Here is an 18417-nt window from a genome sequence, read left to right on the forward strand (position 1 = left end):
AGAAAAGAGCAAGAGAGAAGACGAGGAGCTGTGTGTGTTTTGGGGGCATTATGGGACACCTTGCTGTCTAGTTAGTGCTGGGTTTTGTGGAAAGATTGTGTAATAGGCTGTGTGTATTACATAACCGTTTGTGCCCCCTAGGTTTTGCCATCCTGGCAGCCACTACAACAGTGCCACTATAAAAACAAGGAAACTTAAGATTCTATTATTTACTCTCCCTCATGTTGTTCCAAACTTGTTTTACTAAAAATGAGTGATTTAAAAAATGTACATCTTGTGTCCCACAGAATGAAGTAAGTCCTACAGTTTGGAATGACATAAGGGTGAGTAAATAAAAACGGAATATTCGTGTGTTTTCGTGTGCCTTTAAGGCAATCAAGCTGTCAAAGAACGCTTGACTCACATGATGTTTATCTAAATTGTGTCAATCCTGCTAAATTTAGATTTTTGTAGTCTAAAAATGGCATTTTGTAAATACCGAAGTACAAATACAACCTGTCATCTGTTGTTACTCACTGAAATTAGTTATCAGATGATAGTTGAGAAATTTTAAGTTAAATATTTATCTATTGCCATGGCTGATAAATGTATTTAGTGTCTAAACAGTGCAATAACTATACATCATGGATTTGTCCCTCATTGCTATAATTCACCTCATTTATTCCCACCGATCAGTGTGCACAAACCCACCACCCATTAAAACAGTAGCCAATCTCTGGCCTGCTTATTAGCAGAGAGAGAGAGAGAGAGAGAGAGAAAAGCTATGTATAGGATTTCTTCCATAGCAAGGTCTTGACTATGAGTTGGCAACAATGAAACATTGATATATCAGTTTTATATAGGTTAAAGAATGTATATATATATACATTCTTCTTCATTAAACTAATAAGACCTGTAATTCACTTTCCAGTGCCTAGGCTCTTCAATCCCTCTCATGGAATATTACAGCGGCTGCCAATCCTTTGGTTATTAATGAACCCATGTGATCTGGCGAGAGGACTGCATACTATTTCAAACTGACCTTTATGAGACAAGGGTTGTGACAATAGAGAGACAGACACATTAGCTCACACTCACATGCACAAATACATAGAGGATGGTATTTGCTGGTGAAGCTGTTCAGGTTTTGATTGCTTCTTTTGGCCTAAATGTTCTGCCTTTATTGCCTTACAAAGTATTATAAATGTGGTAACACTTTACAGTAAGGTTCCATTTATTACCTGGTACATTTACTAGTACATTATTAGAAAATTAAACATTGTATCTATTAATGTTACCCATGTAATGGACATGAGCTAACATGGACTAACAATGAACAGTTGCATTTTTTAATAAACTAACATTAACAACAATTAATAAATATGGAAACAAATGTACTGCTCAATGTTAGTTAATACTAGTTAATACATTACATATAGTTGAAAAACGGAACCTTATTGTGAAGTGTTACCATAAATGTATACAAACAGTACCAAATCATTATTTTGTCAAATAATTAAGCTTAAACGTTTCATCTAAACGCTGCTGCTTTTCAGTTTTTCAAGCTATGACAAACTCAAATCTAACAAAGTCAAATCTAACTGGTGTAATTTCATTGCTCGTGATCACATGAGCTTCACAAACAGCTGCTTGAACCCTCTATGCACATGTGTTTACTAAAGATAGCCAGCTGGACTAGCAGTATTTTGCATTCAGGTGGGTTTTGATTCATTTATTCATTCTAGTTTGTATGATTTATTTACCAAAAGCACAGTGAAATCATGTGCTTATAACACACTTCTGATGGCTTGATGCTGCATTACTCACTACGGAGGTGAAGGTGCATGTGGAGCCATTACAGTGTGAATGCATTTGTGGCGAAAAGGTTACAGGGAAATGCAACTCGGAACCCCGTGACCTTTGACCCTCAGCATCAGCGGCCTAGGAAGCAAATCAGAGAGCATTCATTTCTCAGAATTCAACTTCACTGCAAACCACATTAACAAGACAAACCAAATGGGATATAATGACAACAATAGAGCACACAAACACAGACTATCCCCATCCCTCCCTCTCAAAAACTCATACACTCTCACAAAGAAGCCCCAAATGTAGACACACTCTGCGAAGTGAATGAGCCCTCTCTGCTTGGTGTTCCTCTGATAGGATCTCTCTTTGAGAGCTGTATTGAGGTCGCGGGTCACTATTTTCCTGTTGCTTACATCAAGCTGATGAGAATAGAAGAGGAGAGAGAACGCGAGGGCATTGTGACATCACAATGAGACGGGATCTGTTCATCAGTCCTACAGGCCACTCAAAGCTATCTCTGAATGTGACTGAAAAATGCTAGAAAACATTCATAAATTAAACTAATTAAAAGTGTATTCAGGAGTTTCCATCTTGTTTGCCCTTTGTTAGCAGAACCAGAATGACCTCAAATGTTTACTTGACGTAATGCTAACCTTTCAGAAAATATGAATGTCATAACAGCTTCTCATGTAATTTGATTTAAAAAAAATTAACATTCCATATTTTTTAAAGATCATGTAATTGTTTTATTTCATTCTAATTTTGTTTTTTAATTATAGTTTTATTTAATTGATCTTGGCATTAGCATTATGTATATACTATTATAGTGTTTATTAATGTTTTGAATTAGCTTTTATAATATAATCATTTATATTCTAGTTTTCATTTTCAGTTTAGTTAAAATTTTCACATGCTTTTGTTGCTTTTATTAGTATTTTTAATATTTCCATTTAGCCTAAGTTTTTATTTAGTTTCAGTAATTCTAATATTTCAACTTAAACTAGTATTTTATTTCAGGTAGGTGCTTTAATTTTTAATTTTTGAGTTTTTCATCTAACATTATTTTACTTCAGCTTTATTTCAATTAACAAAAACTTTTTAAACACTTAAACCCTGTTCTATTGTATAAAAATAAGCCTATATATTTAAACCATATCTAAAATATGTGCATACCAATATTACCTAATTATAGAAAATTTTTATAATTCTACACATAATGACAAAACACTTTTTAAATTTTCAAAATTCTATTTCCAGAAGAATGATACAATAGTCTTTGTGGTTTTAGTTACATATTGAGAGCAAAACAGTTTGACAAAACACACATGAGTCACATAAAAATCAACAGATGTTTAGTGTGTGATTGATTTTACTCTAATATTCATACAGACATACAGGGACACTGGGAGAATCTAGTGATCATTCAATAGTGCTTTCATCAATGATAAACACTCCAGCGACTGTGGAGTTTATTGCAAGTGGTGAATGTGGAAAAATCTTCGCCTTTCTTTAGTTATTCAGGATACTGTTGATAAGAAAGGAGTCTAGTAGTCCAGGAGACCCATCTTCCTCTTAAGGGACTCGGGCATCTCAGGGGGTGGTGGACGGGGCAGACGGAAGTACACCTTCACTGAGTCGTAGATGAACCACTGTAGAGCGGTCAGTGTGCCAATCATAATGATTCGAGCAAAAAGACCCTTCCACAGGCCTGTGGGAAAAACATTGCTCATATGAACATACATTACACACATATAGACCTGTTACTAAGCGGTGCTAATCTACCCTTTAGATCTCATGACATTTAAACATGCCAATAATTAATCATCCGAGATAAAAGAACAAAATGAATGGGTCATTTTGAATTTCTAATGAGATCCCTATGATACTGAGCTGATCTAATGGGAATAAGTCCAGGAACAACAGCCTCCTCTTTTGGTAATAAAGTGTATTACATCCCTCTGCAACCTCAGTGAAATGGTGCTTCAAGGTCTAATTTTTTTTTATGAGCAATTTATGAGCAATATAATAACAATAACCATGTATAAACAGTTTTTTAACAAATAAAATCAATCAATCAATCTATCAATCTGATGGGGGAATTAACAATATTATACAAAGACATGCTTGAGATACATGCCTAAACAATCTGAATAGCTTTCTGTTTTTTTGAGGGCAAAATTGATTCAGTATGTTTTACTTATTTTTAAAAAATATATATCTCAATGTTTAATTATAAAAACAAGTACATTTTGCTAAACATAAATCAATCAATCAATCTACCACAGGGAAGTCTTTTGACATAAATTGCAAATGCTACAGTTTACATTAGAGGGCTGCATTGGGTTTGGGCTCCCGCGGGACCCGCGGGGCCCAACGCAAATCTCGCGGGAGCGGGCGGTTTTACATTTGCTGCGGGCGGGAGTGGGCGGTCAGAAAATTTCGCGGGAGACCCGCGGGGGACGGCGGGATTTGGCGTGTAGTAGAAATGGAGTAAACACAAGAAGTTGAGAAGAAAATTAAAGCGTCTGTTTACTTGACAAAAGCAAAGCAAGGCAAGTCAGACATCTGGAAACAATTCTCAATTGTCACTGAAAAACACGGGAAAGAGTTAAACTTCGTAAGTTGCGATAAATGTGCAAAAGTGTTCGTTTAGGCTACAACGGACAAATCTGGCACCTCTGGTCTGATGCGACATATCTGCACAGTTCTCTGTGGTCAAAGCAAGCTCTCGTTCCCCCATAAAGCACTTCCTGCTCACGTTAAGCAAGAAACTACAGAAAAATGTGTCGCACTTTGCTGTAAAGACATTAGACCATATGACTTCGTTGCCGGGAAAGGCTTTGTTGACATAGTTCAGCACTTTGTTAACGTAGCCGCTAAATATGGTACATTTGATGTGAGAGATGCTCAAGTCTGGGACCGCAGTCAGTCAGCAATATACTTTTCCTTCATAGTAATATGGAGTAAGCAAAGCAAGGCCCAGTGATCAAATTCATTTGTTTGTTTAGTAGTCTACGTTATTTTTTTTTAGTATTATTTATTTTATTTTTTGCAATAGCCTGTTAAGCAAGCTATTGTGAATGTGAAATCTGTGAGATATTTAAGCATTCTATTTATTTTATTTTTTCGTTTTGTATTTAATTTGTTAAAATTATATCTAGCCTATTTTCAAAGTTCTCTGTTTATTTATTTGATGTTAAAGTTATTTCCTAGTTAATTGTTTGGTGCGTGTGTATGCAGTAGGTTCATTGGGAAAACAGACAGGTGACAATTCAAATCAAACAGAAGTACATTGCTGAGAAACAGTATGTCTCTCTCATTCAAGTTTTTCAGAAATTCATATTGAAAGAAGTAGTGCACTCACTTGACGGTTGTAAAGAAACGGCGCCTCCTGGGTGCATCAGCGGCAGGCGAATCCAAGACATCAGATGACCTCAGTGACCTTCTGTGACGTCATCGCACTGAGCGAACACCAATCCATTTGAACGAGGAATTATGGGCCACTATGGAACGATATTCCGGACAATTTTCAAATAGAATAGCAAATTGTATTTTCAATTGCGTTTTCCATATGTGGACGCATAAATTGTGACATAATCCAAATGCAATTGCAAATCCTGCATTACCGTTTGCATTTTCGCTTTCGCGAACGCACAGTGACTGCCAAATTTCAAATGAAAAAGCAAAGTCCATTTGCAACTGTATTTCCCATGTCTTAGGAGTTACGAGCCAGTCATATTTAAATAGCAATATTAATTATTTGCAATTGCATTTGGATTATGTCACAATTTATGCGTCCACATATGGAAAACGCAATTGAAAATACAATTTGCTATTCTATTTGAAAATTGTCCGGAATATCGTTCCATAGGCCACACTAGCATTCATAAAAAAAAAACACACACACACCAATTTATCAGTTACACCACTCGGTGTATTGAGTTATTGGTGCAAATGTGTGTCCAACTAAATTGTAGCAACTGATGGTTGAGTCTCACTGCAAACCTGAGCTCATGGTAGCCTGTGTGAGCTTATTACGCACAGTAGAGGCTGCTATAAGGCGATTAAACTCGATTCCTGGATCAGAGCACAGGGCCGTGCACAGTTATATCCTCCTTACCTATACCAGATCAAAGTGAGGTCAGACTTTCCAGTGTCTCTGTGAAGAGCTGCAATGTAGTGCAGTAAACCCGTTCTCTCACCCTTTAGACAACACAATTAAGATTTAGGTTAAACATATAGACACATAAAAATAAACCAAAATGAAAATGATAAGGAGGTAAACCGCTTTATTAAACCATATTCTGTCATATACATAAAAAGTACCTGAACCTTCCAAGCTTTACCTCACAAATCCACAGCACCTTGTAATGTAAAATAAATACATGTTCAGAATACTGATTTGTAAATGTATCAGTCTTAAAAGCAGAGTAAAGGGCATAATGGCAGGCGTTTGACTCATTGTCCAGTTCTACTAATGTAACAAGTATAAAGATCTTGCAATGTTTATTAACCCAAATTTTTGTTTTAAAAAGACATTTAAAATTTTATATTGACGATTTACAGAATACATTTTCCAAAACTGAGAAAACATTTTTCAAAATATTTTTTTTTTGAACTACAGTCTAGTTCTTCTTGCAAACTCTCAATTAATGTTAATGCAAATTGATTGACATTTTATAAAATTACTTGCAACTCCAAGATCTCGAATTAATAAAAGTTAAGTGATTAAAAATGATGATAAAAAAAAAATATTAAATGACCTTACATTGCAAAACAGTTTATTGAAAATATTTGTATTTCAACAACATACATAAATACTACAAGGGGCATCAATGTTAAGATGGATAGACGCTACATGTGAAAATAAATGCAAAAATATTGTCACAAGTAGACGCTAAATGTAGTTTACAAACAAAACAAGTGTATTTAGCCAACTCCTTCAGCACTTCAACTCAGACTCCCATTCATAGACAGCACCAACATTATTCTGTAAAATAAAGTACAAATGAAAAAAAACAAAAAAACAAACACATTCACTCAACATACAAAGGCAAGAAAAGTCACCGTTTTAAAACCATAACCAGGTTTTATTCCTCTAAACCGGTTCATTTGGAAGAGAGCATGAGCAGACATATGATGCAAAAGCTCTGGGTTTGTCTTTGTATGAATCTATAAAGATCACAGGTAAAAGTCCACGGCTGCTTAGTCAACAAAGAGATGCACTGGCTGAGTACGATAAAGAGGGCAAAGAGTGGGGCGATCCGCATGACATTCATTTGCTGGTGCGATCATCTGCTCCGCTCTGCTTGAAGAGTCCAACCTCATCAGTCTCCATGGCCTGGTAGACAAAGAACAGGAATCCAGCGACCGCACTGAGCAGCAGAAGCTGCACCCACACTGGCAGGCTGCGCCGCGCTCTGCTCTTCACAGCAGGGGGCGCCGCAGGCTTGGAAGCGGTTAGAGGGACGGCGGCGGCCACACGTGGAACGGATCGGGTCTCTGTGTAGGTGGAGGAGGAGCTGGTTTCTCTGAGCTCCTTAAGACGGAGACGGGATTCGTCCAGCCATGTGTCGCCGACCAGGGGCCAGCCAGCTGCTCCTCTGATTGGTCGGCGACAGGTGGCACTAAAAATACATTTGAAAAATAAACTTAAATTTAAGATGGATTCTCTGAAAATAAGTCTTAATATTTTGAAACATTTTGCTTCAAGGAAATGTACCTTGTTTTAGAAGATGTTTTGATATAAACAAGACACTTTTACAAAAATTATTTTACTTTGTCCATTTTACGTATGTTTGAAAAAAAAAATACATTTATAGTTCCATGTTTATTTGCAATCTTTTGCTACTTATCTTTTATTGGAACTTATCTGTTGTTTGTGTGTATATATTTTCATAACACTCATTTTGTTCAGAATTATTTTATTTTGAAAAAAGCAACCAATGCCTACAATCACTTGAATAAACCTCTTTTATGATAAGTATGTTAATACTTTTGATATTTATTGGGAGACAAACTAAAAAAAGTCAGGGTGATACAACTGTCTGAAAAGAAACTAAGTTGTTTATTATTATTAATTTTTTTTATATATATATAAAATTTGCAAATATCTGAAAAACATGCATCCACCAAATGGAAGTCATGTGATGTGGTGAATAGGCAGACAAAAAAAAAATCTCTCAAAATATAAAATTATATTGATATTTCAGAATATCAGTTTGGTTTGGGTTAAATGTAATAAAATAAAAAGTCATGTGGAGTGACTCCAAAAATCCTAATGATATTTATTAATCAAATTATATTTGTATAAATAATAATAATAATGAAAAATAAAACTTTTTACCTTAAATACATTTAGCAAAATAATGATTGAGATTATTTATTAATTGTACACTCACATATATTCAAGGTCTAAGGAGAATAGGTTATTACTTTTTACTTTGTTTCACCATTTGATACTTTATAATCAAATGTATTGTTTCTTTAAAATTGTATAGCTTTTTAGGGGGCGTTTTAAACCAGATTTTAAAGACTTGGACACCCTTATTAGTGTTCGACCCTAATACATAAGGCTCCGGTGTTTGATCAGTGTGAATGCTAGAAACCTCTTTCCTCCATACCTGATTCCAGTAGGGGTGTTGAGGTTTTCAGTGGGAAAGATCTCTTTAAGCACATCTCTCTCTACCGTCCTCGGGGTCTGATCAATAGCCGACACCTTTTCAACCTGCGCACAAAGACAGAGCCACAAAGACGTGAACACTGGGGCAGGGTATAGCACCACCAAAAGTGTTGCGATATTGAAAATCCATTTTGACAGCTTTCACTTTAAAAACAAAATAAAGAAAGGTGTTATATAGCACCACAGTCGTGCTTAATCTAAGTGACTCTTGAATCCCACATTTCCTCATCACCTTTACACACCTGTGGAGCCAAACCCCATACAGCTCATGAAATTACCGTTGCTGACTTTGGCGTCTCCGTCTGGCTGCTATCAAATCCTCGGACAGAAGTGATTTGGTAAAAGAAAGAGGTGATTTTGGACCGTCTAGTCTTGGACTCAGTCTTTGGTGAGCCAAAGCTCTCCTGATAAACCAACAACGTAAATTACAATTGCATTGTAACCTATTACCATGTCCAAAACAAATATCCAACAATGAATCAACTGCAAACCTGGGAAATGTCATACGAGACAGGAAGAGAGTCCTCTGAAGCCGTACGGGATGCAGAATCCCTAAAAGAAATTGAGTGTGATGGGAAAACCTCTCTTTGGCCATCACAGGAAGGTGAAAGACGGCTCACCATGTCTATCAAGGGTTTGGAAGGTTTGGTTGGACTCAATTGAGGCTTTGAAAGCTTCGATACAGTGACATATTTGACGTCCTGCGCCTTCAGAGAAGAAACAGAACCTCATGAGCTACTAAAATGAATGTTTCAAACAGGTATGGATTGCCGCGAGACATACCACAGGAGCATGGTTTGCAGATCTACAGCTCAGCATGTCCTGCATACCCTGGCCATCCACCTGAGATCATGAACATTTCAATTAAGATCCTTTATGTTGCACAAATATGCATTTTTAGGCCAACTAGATGGACAGAAGTACAAAATGGTGATTTAGAGCTAAAAACAATCACTAAAGATGGACGCATGTGTATCATCACCTCAACACAAGCAGTGTTAAGCAGGGAAACTAGCGGCTCTCGATTGGATACTCGAACTGGAGGAGAAGTGATTTCAGCGGCATTCTCATCAAACTACAGAGAAGAGTGACAAAAAACAATTACCGACTCCATTAAACATGACGTTTTCATTCTCAAGTTGAAAGACATGGAAGGTTTATAGAAGGTTGGCACCTTGTCAATGGGAGTGGCGCTATGTAAACCAGATACAGTTGACTGGTAAGGAGAGTTGTGACGTTTTAGTGATTCTGACCAGTCAGTCGCAGACATAGAGGAGCGCTTTGAGGGTTTGGGATCCTTTGGTTCTGCCTTTAATATGACACCATAAGCAGCACTGTGGCACTAGCTCATATTCATGTGTGAGGTTTCTTCTGGACCTACCAAAGATTGTGCTTTCATCCTCACCAGAGAAATTGAGACCTCCTTCACTACCGAGGGCTCAGAAAAATCCTATGAGACATGATTTCCAAACAAACAGAGACATGTTGTTCCAAACCTATATTAATTTTTCTTCTGTTGAACACAAAAGATGATATTTTGAAGCATGTTGGTAACCAAATGCTGGTAGCCATTGACTTCCATTGTATTTTATCCATACTATGGAAGTTAATGGCTTCCAGCAACTCTTTGGTTACCAAAATTCTTCAAAATATCATCTTTTGTGTTCAACAGAAGACACTCACACAGGTTTGGAATAGCTTGAGGGTGAGTAAATAAAAAAAAAAAAAAAAATCAGAGAACTTCAATCGTTTTGCCTTTCATGTCAAACTGAAGTCTCAGACGAGGTTTTTGTTTTGTTTTGTTTTTTTAAGTAGAATGACACCTTATCAGTGACAGGAGCCTCATTCAAATCAGGCCGAAATGAGCGGACTGGTGCACTGCGTCGTCTCAGAGATTCAGTCTTAGATGAGAGCTTTGACATCCTGTCTGTGAGCAAAGGTCGGGGCTCTTTTCTTGCTGCCTTTAATGTAAGGATAAAAGCATGATCAGGATAATAATTTAGGCAGTTGGCACTATGCTAGGGTCATGGCCACCTACCACAAGTCCTGTTCTTCTCTTGTCTTGAGAAACAGAGAAGTATTCTGCTGATGAGAGCTCAGAGTTCTCCTGAAAACACCACACATGCATACAAACCTTGCTTACCATTGAGTAACAAAGTATATTATAGCCTTGGCTCATTTGTGAAACAAATATGAGCTCAACCAAACCCTGTCCACACGTGTGCAAACCCAAATGTGTTTTTTAACTTTAATCACCACACCCAGAAACCAGGTGATGCACATTAATATCATAACCACAGCTTATGTTACAGCGTCGTCGCTTGCAGGAACCATCTGATCCAGCCTGTGAGAAGATCTCTTCAACTTTCTCTTAATGTTCAAAACTTCCTCCTCCTTATCTTCATCCTCCTACACATCACACAACAAAAGGTCTAGAACTTTCCATACATGAGTATGGAGCTTATCTGATATTGCCAGCAGGTATGACAACATTCAAATATAGAGCAGTCACGTGACCACCTGCAGTAGGTCAAATCTCTTCTACACAAGGTGGTGCTACTGAACCCTGAACAGATAATGCTGGGAAAATATGCAGGTGGGGACGCCACATGGGGGAAAAAAAATTGCAACTGTTTGTATTAGAGACAAAATAATTTTTTTTTTTTTTAAATTATTATTTAAATTTTTTTTAAAGAGTAAAGGGCGACAGGATGCAACGATTGTACTGCCTTGAACAGCTTGACCAAATCAAGATCCTCTGAAAGTAAGAAGTCTTTGATGAGAGAATTCTCTTGGCTATTTGTTTACAATTGACCTGAATAAGTCTACATAGAGATGCAAAACTGAGTAAAGTCACACAGGAATGGGAAAGCCAAGCGTGTCTGGAGGAAGCGAGGGAATAAGAAGATAAAAGAGGATTAAGTCTGGGCCAAGTTGAAGCTAAAGTGAAAAAGGGAAGGGATATGAGACAGTGGGAGTGCTAGCTGTTATTGACATCATGTGAACATATCTTCAGTCTGCAGATTTTGCTTCATTTGCCACACACTAATAACTTTGGCCTGGCTGATTAATTTGCGGATATTAGACAATCAGCCTTAAACTAACTGCACTCGCTTAACAGAAGCTGTAGTTTGCCTTTGTGTCAATTTTAAAAACCAACCACCAGACTCAGTTGATTGAAACTAATTAGCTTTCATATATTTACGTGAATGTTGAACAAATATTGTGCAAAGTGACAGGAATTGGACTATTTCTGTGCACTGATATTCGCAAATCATTTTACTCCTGTAATGAGATGCATTTCTGAACGAATTTCATTTTTAAATTGTGAAAAGTAGCCATTACATACCAGAATTAAGCCCAACTAAATTAAATTTAAATCAATGCTGGAAAAATCATTCTGAGGAAAAACCAAGCTATTATACCTTCATTTAATATTACAAATAACATTTTATCTTTGTTTTGGAATAATGTGCAATGACGAAATGTTCGCAGTAAGACTGTGTGTAAAAGTAAATGCAATTTTGATTCCATATTGAGTTGATTAATATATTTAACACTGGCGTTCAAAAGTTTAGGGTTGTTCTTTTTTTTTTTTTATATATATATATTTTTGAAAGAAGCCTCTATTTATTTGATCAAATACAGTAAAAACAGTAATATTTTGAAATATTATTACAATTTTATGTGTAATGTTTAAAAACATTTTAAAATGGAATTTATTCCTGTGATGGAAAAGCTAAAACTTCAGCAGTCATTACAACAATCTTGTATATGAACAGTAGTGTATATCTGCCACCTGGCTCCCGAGATATAGACATAGCTCAACCACTACTAGACACAACAGCACATTTCCTTTGTTGCAGGTAAACGGATTAAACAATTTGATTTAACTGAGATGCATTTTTGGCAGATGTACAAAAGAAGCAAACAAGGAAAAGGAAAAGCACAAGCAAGCACAATGCACAGGTTTCCTCCTCACCCTGTTGTGCTGGCCACTGCGTGTTCTGCTAGTCACTGGCGCTTTCCCTCTGCTCCTGATTGGTCTCTCCACAACTGGAATCGACTCGGCCTCTACTTCCGGTTCAGGTTCGGGAACAAACTCAGGGGCTGGAGCTACCGTTTCTGACAAACAATCAAAAGAGCATTTTTTGAAAATGTATTTCTATAAGTATGTGCCTAAATAAAGGGATCTGTTTGTCCATTACCTTCCTCCTTGTCGCTGTACTGGTCCGAGTCTGTGTTGCCATTCTGGCTGCCGTCTGTCTGCGATGTCTCTGAGGGAGGGGCCACAGTCTCAGGAGGACCTTGATCCAACAGCTTCTGAAGCCGCTTCTCGTAGAACTTCCGAGTGGACGCTGATGTGATGAAGACATTGGTTAATGTCAGTGTCAAATCAGTAAATTTCTTCTGATCATGACACAATATTTCTGAAAGATATTTTTTGGTTTAGAGTCTGATTCAGATCAAAATCGCTTTGGCATCATCAAAGGGTTCGGTCCTATTCATAACAAGCAGTAAGAAAGTCTGCTGCATTATCTGAGGAGCTTTCCAACATCCATTTAAGGACATTATGACTATTCAGGCCAGAGTTGGATAAACACGCAAAGCTGCATGCTTGGCTAAACTGCTGATTTACTGATAGTCTTGCACAATACCACAAGACAGCTGGATTGTTCCAGAAGCGAAAACATTTTTGGGTGGTTGTTTTGCAATGTGACATTTTGTGTGTATATTACATGTTATATTGTATGAGTTTTTTTTTGGGAGGGGTATTTCAATAGGTGTGGTTCACACACATACTTTAACTATTTTCTACCAGCATTTGACAACCAGAACAAGTCAAAATACATAAACTCTTAATTTTTAACTGTATATGTATTGTTTTATCATTTAACTTGTTTGTATTTGTTGTGCCATATGTCTTTAAAATAAATGTCACTTGGTTTGATATTTTGTTATATAAAACAATGGAGTATTGCTTAAAGGAACACGCCACTATTTTTGAAAATAGGCTCCTTTTCCAACTCCCCTAGAGTTAAACAGCTGAGTTTTCATCCGGCAAATTGGTTATTGGCTGGATTTACCTGTGTGCGATTAGCCATGGTTATGTGCATTGTAAAGGGCTGTGATAGTAAGTCGAAGGTGTACTCTACCATCATGTTTCATAGAATTCCAACAAAAAACAAGGAACGAAAGAATCAATGGCTAGCTGCTCTGAACATGCTAACGGTCTAATCAGATTCAATGATCTATGCTAAGCTGCAGCTAAAAGTGCTACCGCCAGATCCGGAGATCAGCTGAATGGATTCGAAAACGGTAAAACTCAACCGTTTAACTCTAGGGGAGTTGGAAAATGAGCCTATTTTCAAAAATAGTGGCCCACTGTTGAAACGTTACAACATCTGCAAATATTTACACTTCATGGTGAGTTTGAATCTCAAAAACGGCTCACCAACAATGGGTCCAGCATTCAGGCCATACTTTAGTAACAGGTCCTTCAAAGCCTCGTTGCTCAAATCAATGACATCAACATCCTCTGGACGAACTTTGTCAGTTTTCCTGGTGGCTTTCTGTGAAGAAAAGTCACATTATCTTCACAAAGTGAATATAGTAGTTTAGTATTCACATGCACTTTGCAAAGCTGTAGTGTTGCATGTTAAAATGACATCATAGTAAAGTATTTGAACTTGTTAAAGCAACAGGTGTCTAAACATGCCTGACAGGCTCCTGATTACACACTGGAACAAGACACGAGAGAATAATATAGTGCCCTGCCTGCTCCGAAACACAAGCTAGTTTTCAAAGGAAAATACGAGTACATTCTTTACATCCCATCAGCCCTATATACACACACACACTATTGCTTATATGAGAAACAGCTGGGTGGAGTTTAAAGGGGTCCTATTATGCTTTTTCAACTTTAGTTAGTCTGTAATGTTGCTGTTTGAGCATAAAGATCTGCAAAGTTACAAAGCTCAAAGTCCAATTCAAAAGGAGATATTTTATTTAACAGAAATCGCTTTTCAAAAACTACAACAAAGAACTCGTTTGGACTACAACTCATATATTTTTCCGGGATTTGTGATATCACAAATATTGACGAATGGGACGAGACCTGGTTGAGCTGCACTAGAGAAGGCAACGAGTGTTATCACAATGTCGGAGACACGCTAGCTTTCCCAAGGCAGACGAACTTAGAGTGGTTACAATCATCCGGGTTTAAATCGGGCTCAAATTGATTTGATTTTGATGCAATATTTACACTGAAGCTCGCAGGCGGCTATGGTAAGGGGCATGACATTTGCCGACCAGGCGCCGAGTGCTGCCAATCACAACACACACTGGCCACACACAACACGCACTGTTTTTCGAACAACCTAGTATGAGAGCCTAATAGGACCCCTTTAAAAACAAGCCCTATGAAGAAAACATGTGCCTAGCATGTCACTGCAGGAGCAAATGTTTATTTGGATAAACCAATGAAGTTAAATTAGGCAGTGAAATGAAAAATCAATAATGCTTATGCAAAGTGCCACTGAGATAGTGGCATTAGGGACTGGAGGCATTGAGAACACAGACTTTCGGAGTGGGACAAAGCACGAACAATGCAAATCCAGTCACATTCCCTAGAGTCGAGCCCTGCTCCACAAACACGACCATGTGACCAAGGAGAAATGGTGAAAACAGTAAAGTGGAAGAGGAAAGAATGTGTTAGGAGGGGCAGGAGGAGATCGTGAAGGCGCATGAGCTTCAGTTAGGGGCCTTCACAGGGGCTGATCTGGAACGCTGCCTACTCAATAAAAATTCATAAATCACAGCATTCCAGCAGGATGGAGAGAAGAAAAAAAGAAGAAAAAAAAAAACCTTTCCTTAGTCCACAGAAAATAACATCCTCATGCCTATAAACTTTCTGCCAATGTCAGACTCAGCATGTGAAAAACGGGGTCTGTGGACAAAATGGGTTTGAGGAGACTCGGACAAACTGAATTTGAATTATGAAAAAAAACCTGACTATTGTAATACATAACCTGAACACAAATACAAATAGTACATCAGTCATTTTTACACATTTTGAGAACATATTTTAACATTCAATATTAATGATGCACTGAAATGTATTTACAGAAAATGGGTAAGCGAGTATGGGTAAGCATACGTAGTATGCTTTGAGGATGTTGCATTCTCAAGTGACAAATTAAACCATTCTTTGTAAATTTTTTCGGCAATGAACCACCTCTCGATATTTAAGATGATTTTTAGTTTTTTTTTTAAATTTCACTACTGTAGCATAATTTTTGGTCCCCACTACCCGAAATAAAATTGAGCATCTTGATTCTCAAAAACCAGAGCCACTATATACAATGCATCATACTGTACATAGAGCAATTTTTTTATTTTGCTTATTTTTCGCCAGTTTGAGCTTTTGCTTTACTGACATTACTGGATCCAAATTTCAGATCAGAATGATTTATGGGCCATTGCAGAGCTGGTTTTTCAGTCTGGGAAGTGCCTTTCTATAGAAAGGGTTCCAGATTGAGCACCAGCACCCTGAAAGACCAGAGCCAAGTCCTATGGGTTTACACCAGACCGACCAGCATGCCGTCAGCACATGTGGTTCAGCATAAAAGTCAACTCTCTAGAAATTTGCAATAATGAGGCATGATTTTGTTGGTTACCCACAATTTACCCAATTGTGGCTTTTGCATCACAGCTTCTAAACCAGTTTTATTGGAACAAAAAAAACAAAAACAAAAACAGAATCTGGTCAAAACATTTTGAACATAAGATCAGACAACTAAATGGGCCACAATTCATGCAACTTACAAAAAATAAGAGTGAAGTATGCCATGCATGTCAATATAAACATGCCAAAGATGTGTCACATCACTCACATGTTTCAGAAATTACTATCTGAGAGACAGCATCTTCAAAGAGGAATGCAAAACACACACACACACACCTGGCAGCTGAAGCAGAAATTCCTCTTCACAAGAAAGTATTTCCTCAATAAAGGGACCAAACCCACTATGAAAACAGCCTTGTACTGCTCACATTTTATCCTACAACTCCTAGACCTGTAACTTCCTATTCAATCATTCATTTAAGTCAGCGGTTTTCAAAATGGGGTCCGTGGACCCCCAGGGGGCCACAAGAGAGTGCTAGGGGATCTATGGAAAAATTTAAGGGGGAAAAAGTGCTTAAAAAACATGAATGAATAAATAATATTAAAAAAAGGGGGGATTCAACTAAAATGAAAAGTTGGTTATAAATGTAATCCATTTATAAACAAATGTATTAAACTAAATAATAAAAAATGCTTAAAATAAATAATATATTCAAGTATATACATTAGGGTTGGGGGATGTCTACCAAATTGCCATCGGACGATGTCTACAGTGAAACATCGTGATGGACGATGACATCGGGGGGCGGGGTTAGGGGGTGTGCCCGAAGAGTGAATCCGTTTGCAGAAAGGCATGGAAAACAAATAACGCGTTCTACAGAGCCACTAAAGGGACATGGTTAGCCGCTTGCTAGCTGTAGACTATTACATTACAGTACATGAAAGTTCACTCACCACATACACAGAGTAAGGAGAGATGAATGATAGGACAATGGCGAATAATTTGCAGATACTGAGCACCACTGACAAATATCTAAACTTGTAAAATGTGTGGTAGGTACTGCCGCTCCGTAGTATAGAGTCCGTGTGATCACGAATCTCGAAAGTGAAAGCGAAAGTAAAATGAGAGCGCACATTCGAAAGCGGTTTCAATGCCCTGCATATTAGTAGCGGCTCCCTGATGCCCGCAATTTAGTACAATTACCCAACGATATAATTTAGAGAGAAAGTATTGAATTTTTTTTTTTATCCTCCCATCTCGTAGGCCATTTATTCCCTTTAGGGGTTCTGTACAGGGTTTGAAATTAACACCCGACCACCCCCCAAATGCAGGTAAAAATCAGCTGTGGCGGGTAACGCTGTCAAATCACTAGCCAGTTTGGCGGGTTACTTTTCGTAAGTTATGTTCACTCATTAATTTCTTTGGGAAGTTCATGCAAGCCAAATCTGCGCAGGTTTAGCGCAAATACTGAACTCGTGAAACATCATGACATTATCGTGTATATTGCAAAAACCAAACAAAACACACCTAAGTTATAAAGTGCACGCATACGCGACGTGATGTAGTCGGGTTAGACTAACTTTGTGCTGTGTGCATTTAGAGTGCATTCTTTCATTGCATGATTCAGTCTGTTAATGTCATCGGCATACTATAGGCCTAGAGAGTAGGAAAAAAAAGCATTAGTTTTCCATATTTATAATATTAATTTTCGCAGTACAAACTACCTCTTTATACATGACACACACAGAGTAGCTGCCTATTACATTTTGAAATGAAAATCTGAAAAACTCAGATTTAATGATTTGTTTACCAACTGAACTTAGAGTAGTCTTTTATACCCGATAAATACGCACTGACATGTTTATTACTAAAAAACATCTTGGCAGACCAGATGAAGAGGGGGTTAATGACAGAGAAACTCTCATTCAGAGATTTCACAATGACAGTCCACACTACCTCATTCATTGGCACTGGAGTATAGAGAGGTGCTTTTAACATCAATCAACTCTGTTAAAACATAAAAGGTCTCTGTGTAGTTGTCTGGGTGGAGGTTTGAGGTAGGGCTGTGCGATATTGAAGAAAAATGCGATTTGCGATACCTTGTTAAAAATGCGATATTCGATACGATATTGCTTAACGTGTGTAAAATCAATTTCAATTATATTTTCAAATATTTAAAAATGAAAAATTATATAACCAATTTGTTTCACATTCTTTCTTGGAAAAGAAAGAATCACTACAACTTCTGAAAGTGACCAGCAGTGTTTTAGCATTACATAAAAAGTAATGTCACAAATCAGAAAATGAAATTTAAACACA

At 37.4% G+C, this 18417-nt stretch overlaps 2 protein-coding genes across 5 annotated transcripts in view; both read right to left on the bottom strand.

The window, feature by feature from the left end:
- Positions 1-3071: 3071 nt before the first annotated feature.
- LOC107725607 (phosphate carrier protein, mitochondrial-like) lies at positions 3072-5286 on the bottom strand. The gene is made up of 2 exons (XM_016534932.1): positions 5153-5286; positions 3072-3496 (listed from the first exon to the last, which is right to left on the bottom strand). The coding sequence occupies exons 1-2, from the start codon at positions 5211-5213 to the stop codon at positions 3333-3335; spliced, it is 225 nt and encodes a 74-aa protein (XP_016390418.1). The 5' UTR covers positions 5214-5286; the 3' UTR covers positions 3072-3332.
- Positions 5287-6555: 1269 nt separating this feature from the next.
- The window catches only part of LOC107725605 (lamina-associated polypeptide 2-like), a 21011-nt gene continuing 9149 nt past the window's right edge, over positions 6556-18417 (bottom strand). Inside the window, exons 2-15 of one of the 4 annotated variants that reach the window (XM_016534928.1) lie at positions 13926-14043; positions 12679-12828; positions 12453-12595; positions 10781-10879; positions 10509-10577; positions 10294-10431; positions 9876-9920; positions 9645-9779; positions 9453-9545; positions 9254-9313; positions 8962-9177; positions 8749-8874; positions 8412-8515; positions 6556-7415 (exon numbers count right to left, since the gene is read on the bottom strand). In XM_016534928.1, coding sequence (XP_016390414.1) covers positions 7064-7415; positions 8412-8515; positions 8749-8874; positions 8962-9177; positions 9254-9313; positions 9453-9545; positions 9645-9779; positions 9876-9920; positions 10294-10431; positions 10509-10577; positions 10781-10879; positions 12453-12595; positions 12679-12828; positions 13926-14043 — 1848 coding nt within the window. In that variant the 3' untranslated portion in view covers positions 6556-7063. Of the gene's footprint in view, positions 7416-8411; positions 8516-8748; positions 8875-8961; positions 9178-9253; positions 9314-9452; positions 9546-9644; positions 9780-9851; positions 9921-10293; positions 10432-10508; positions 10578-10780; positions 10880-12452; positions 12596-12678; positions 12829-13925; positions 14044-18417 lie in introns of all 4 variants that reach the window. The other 3 variants (XM_016534927.1, XM_016534930.1, XM_016534929.1) reach the window with 3 other exon arrangements.

Source organism: Sinocyclocheilus rhinocerous, unplaced genomic scaffold, assembly GCF_001515625.1.
Source record: "Sinocyclocheilus rhinocerous isolate Xijiao unplaced genomic scaffold, SAMN03320098_v1.1 scaffold153, whole genome shotgun sequence".
Classification (NCBI taxonomy): Eukaryota; Metazoa; Chordata; class Actinopteri; order Cypriniformes; family Cyprinidae; genus Sinocyclocheilus; species Sinocyclocheilus rhinocerous.

What these genes read in the sequence shown, in the direction of transcription:
- LOC107725607 (XM_016534932.1), bottom strand. Translation starts at nt 5,213, where the DNA reads ATGTCTTGGATTCGCCTGCCGCTGATGCACCCAGGAGGCGCCGTTTCT. An exon ending in CGTTTCTTTACAACCGTCAA is followed by an intron (nt 3,497 to 5,152) that starts GTGAGTGCACTA and finishes TTTTTCCCACAG; the next exon opens with GCCTGTGGAAGGGTCTTTTT.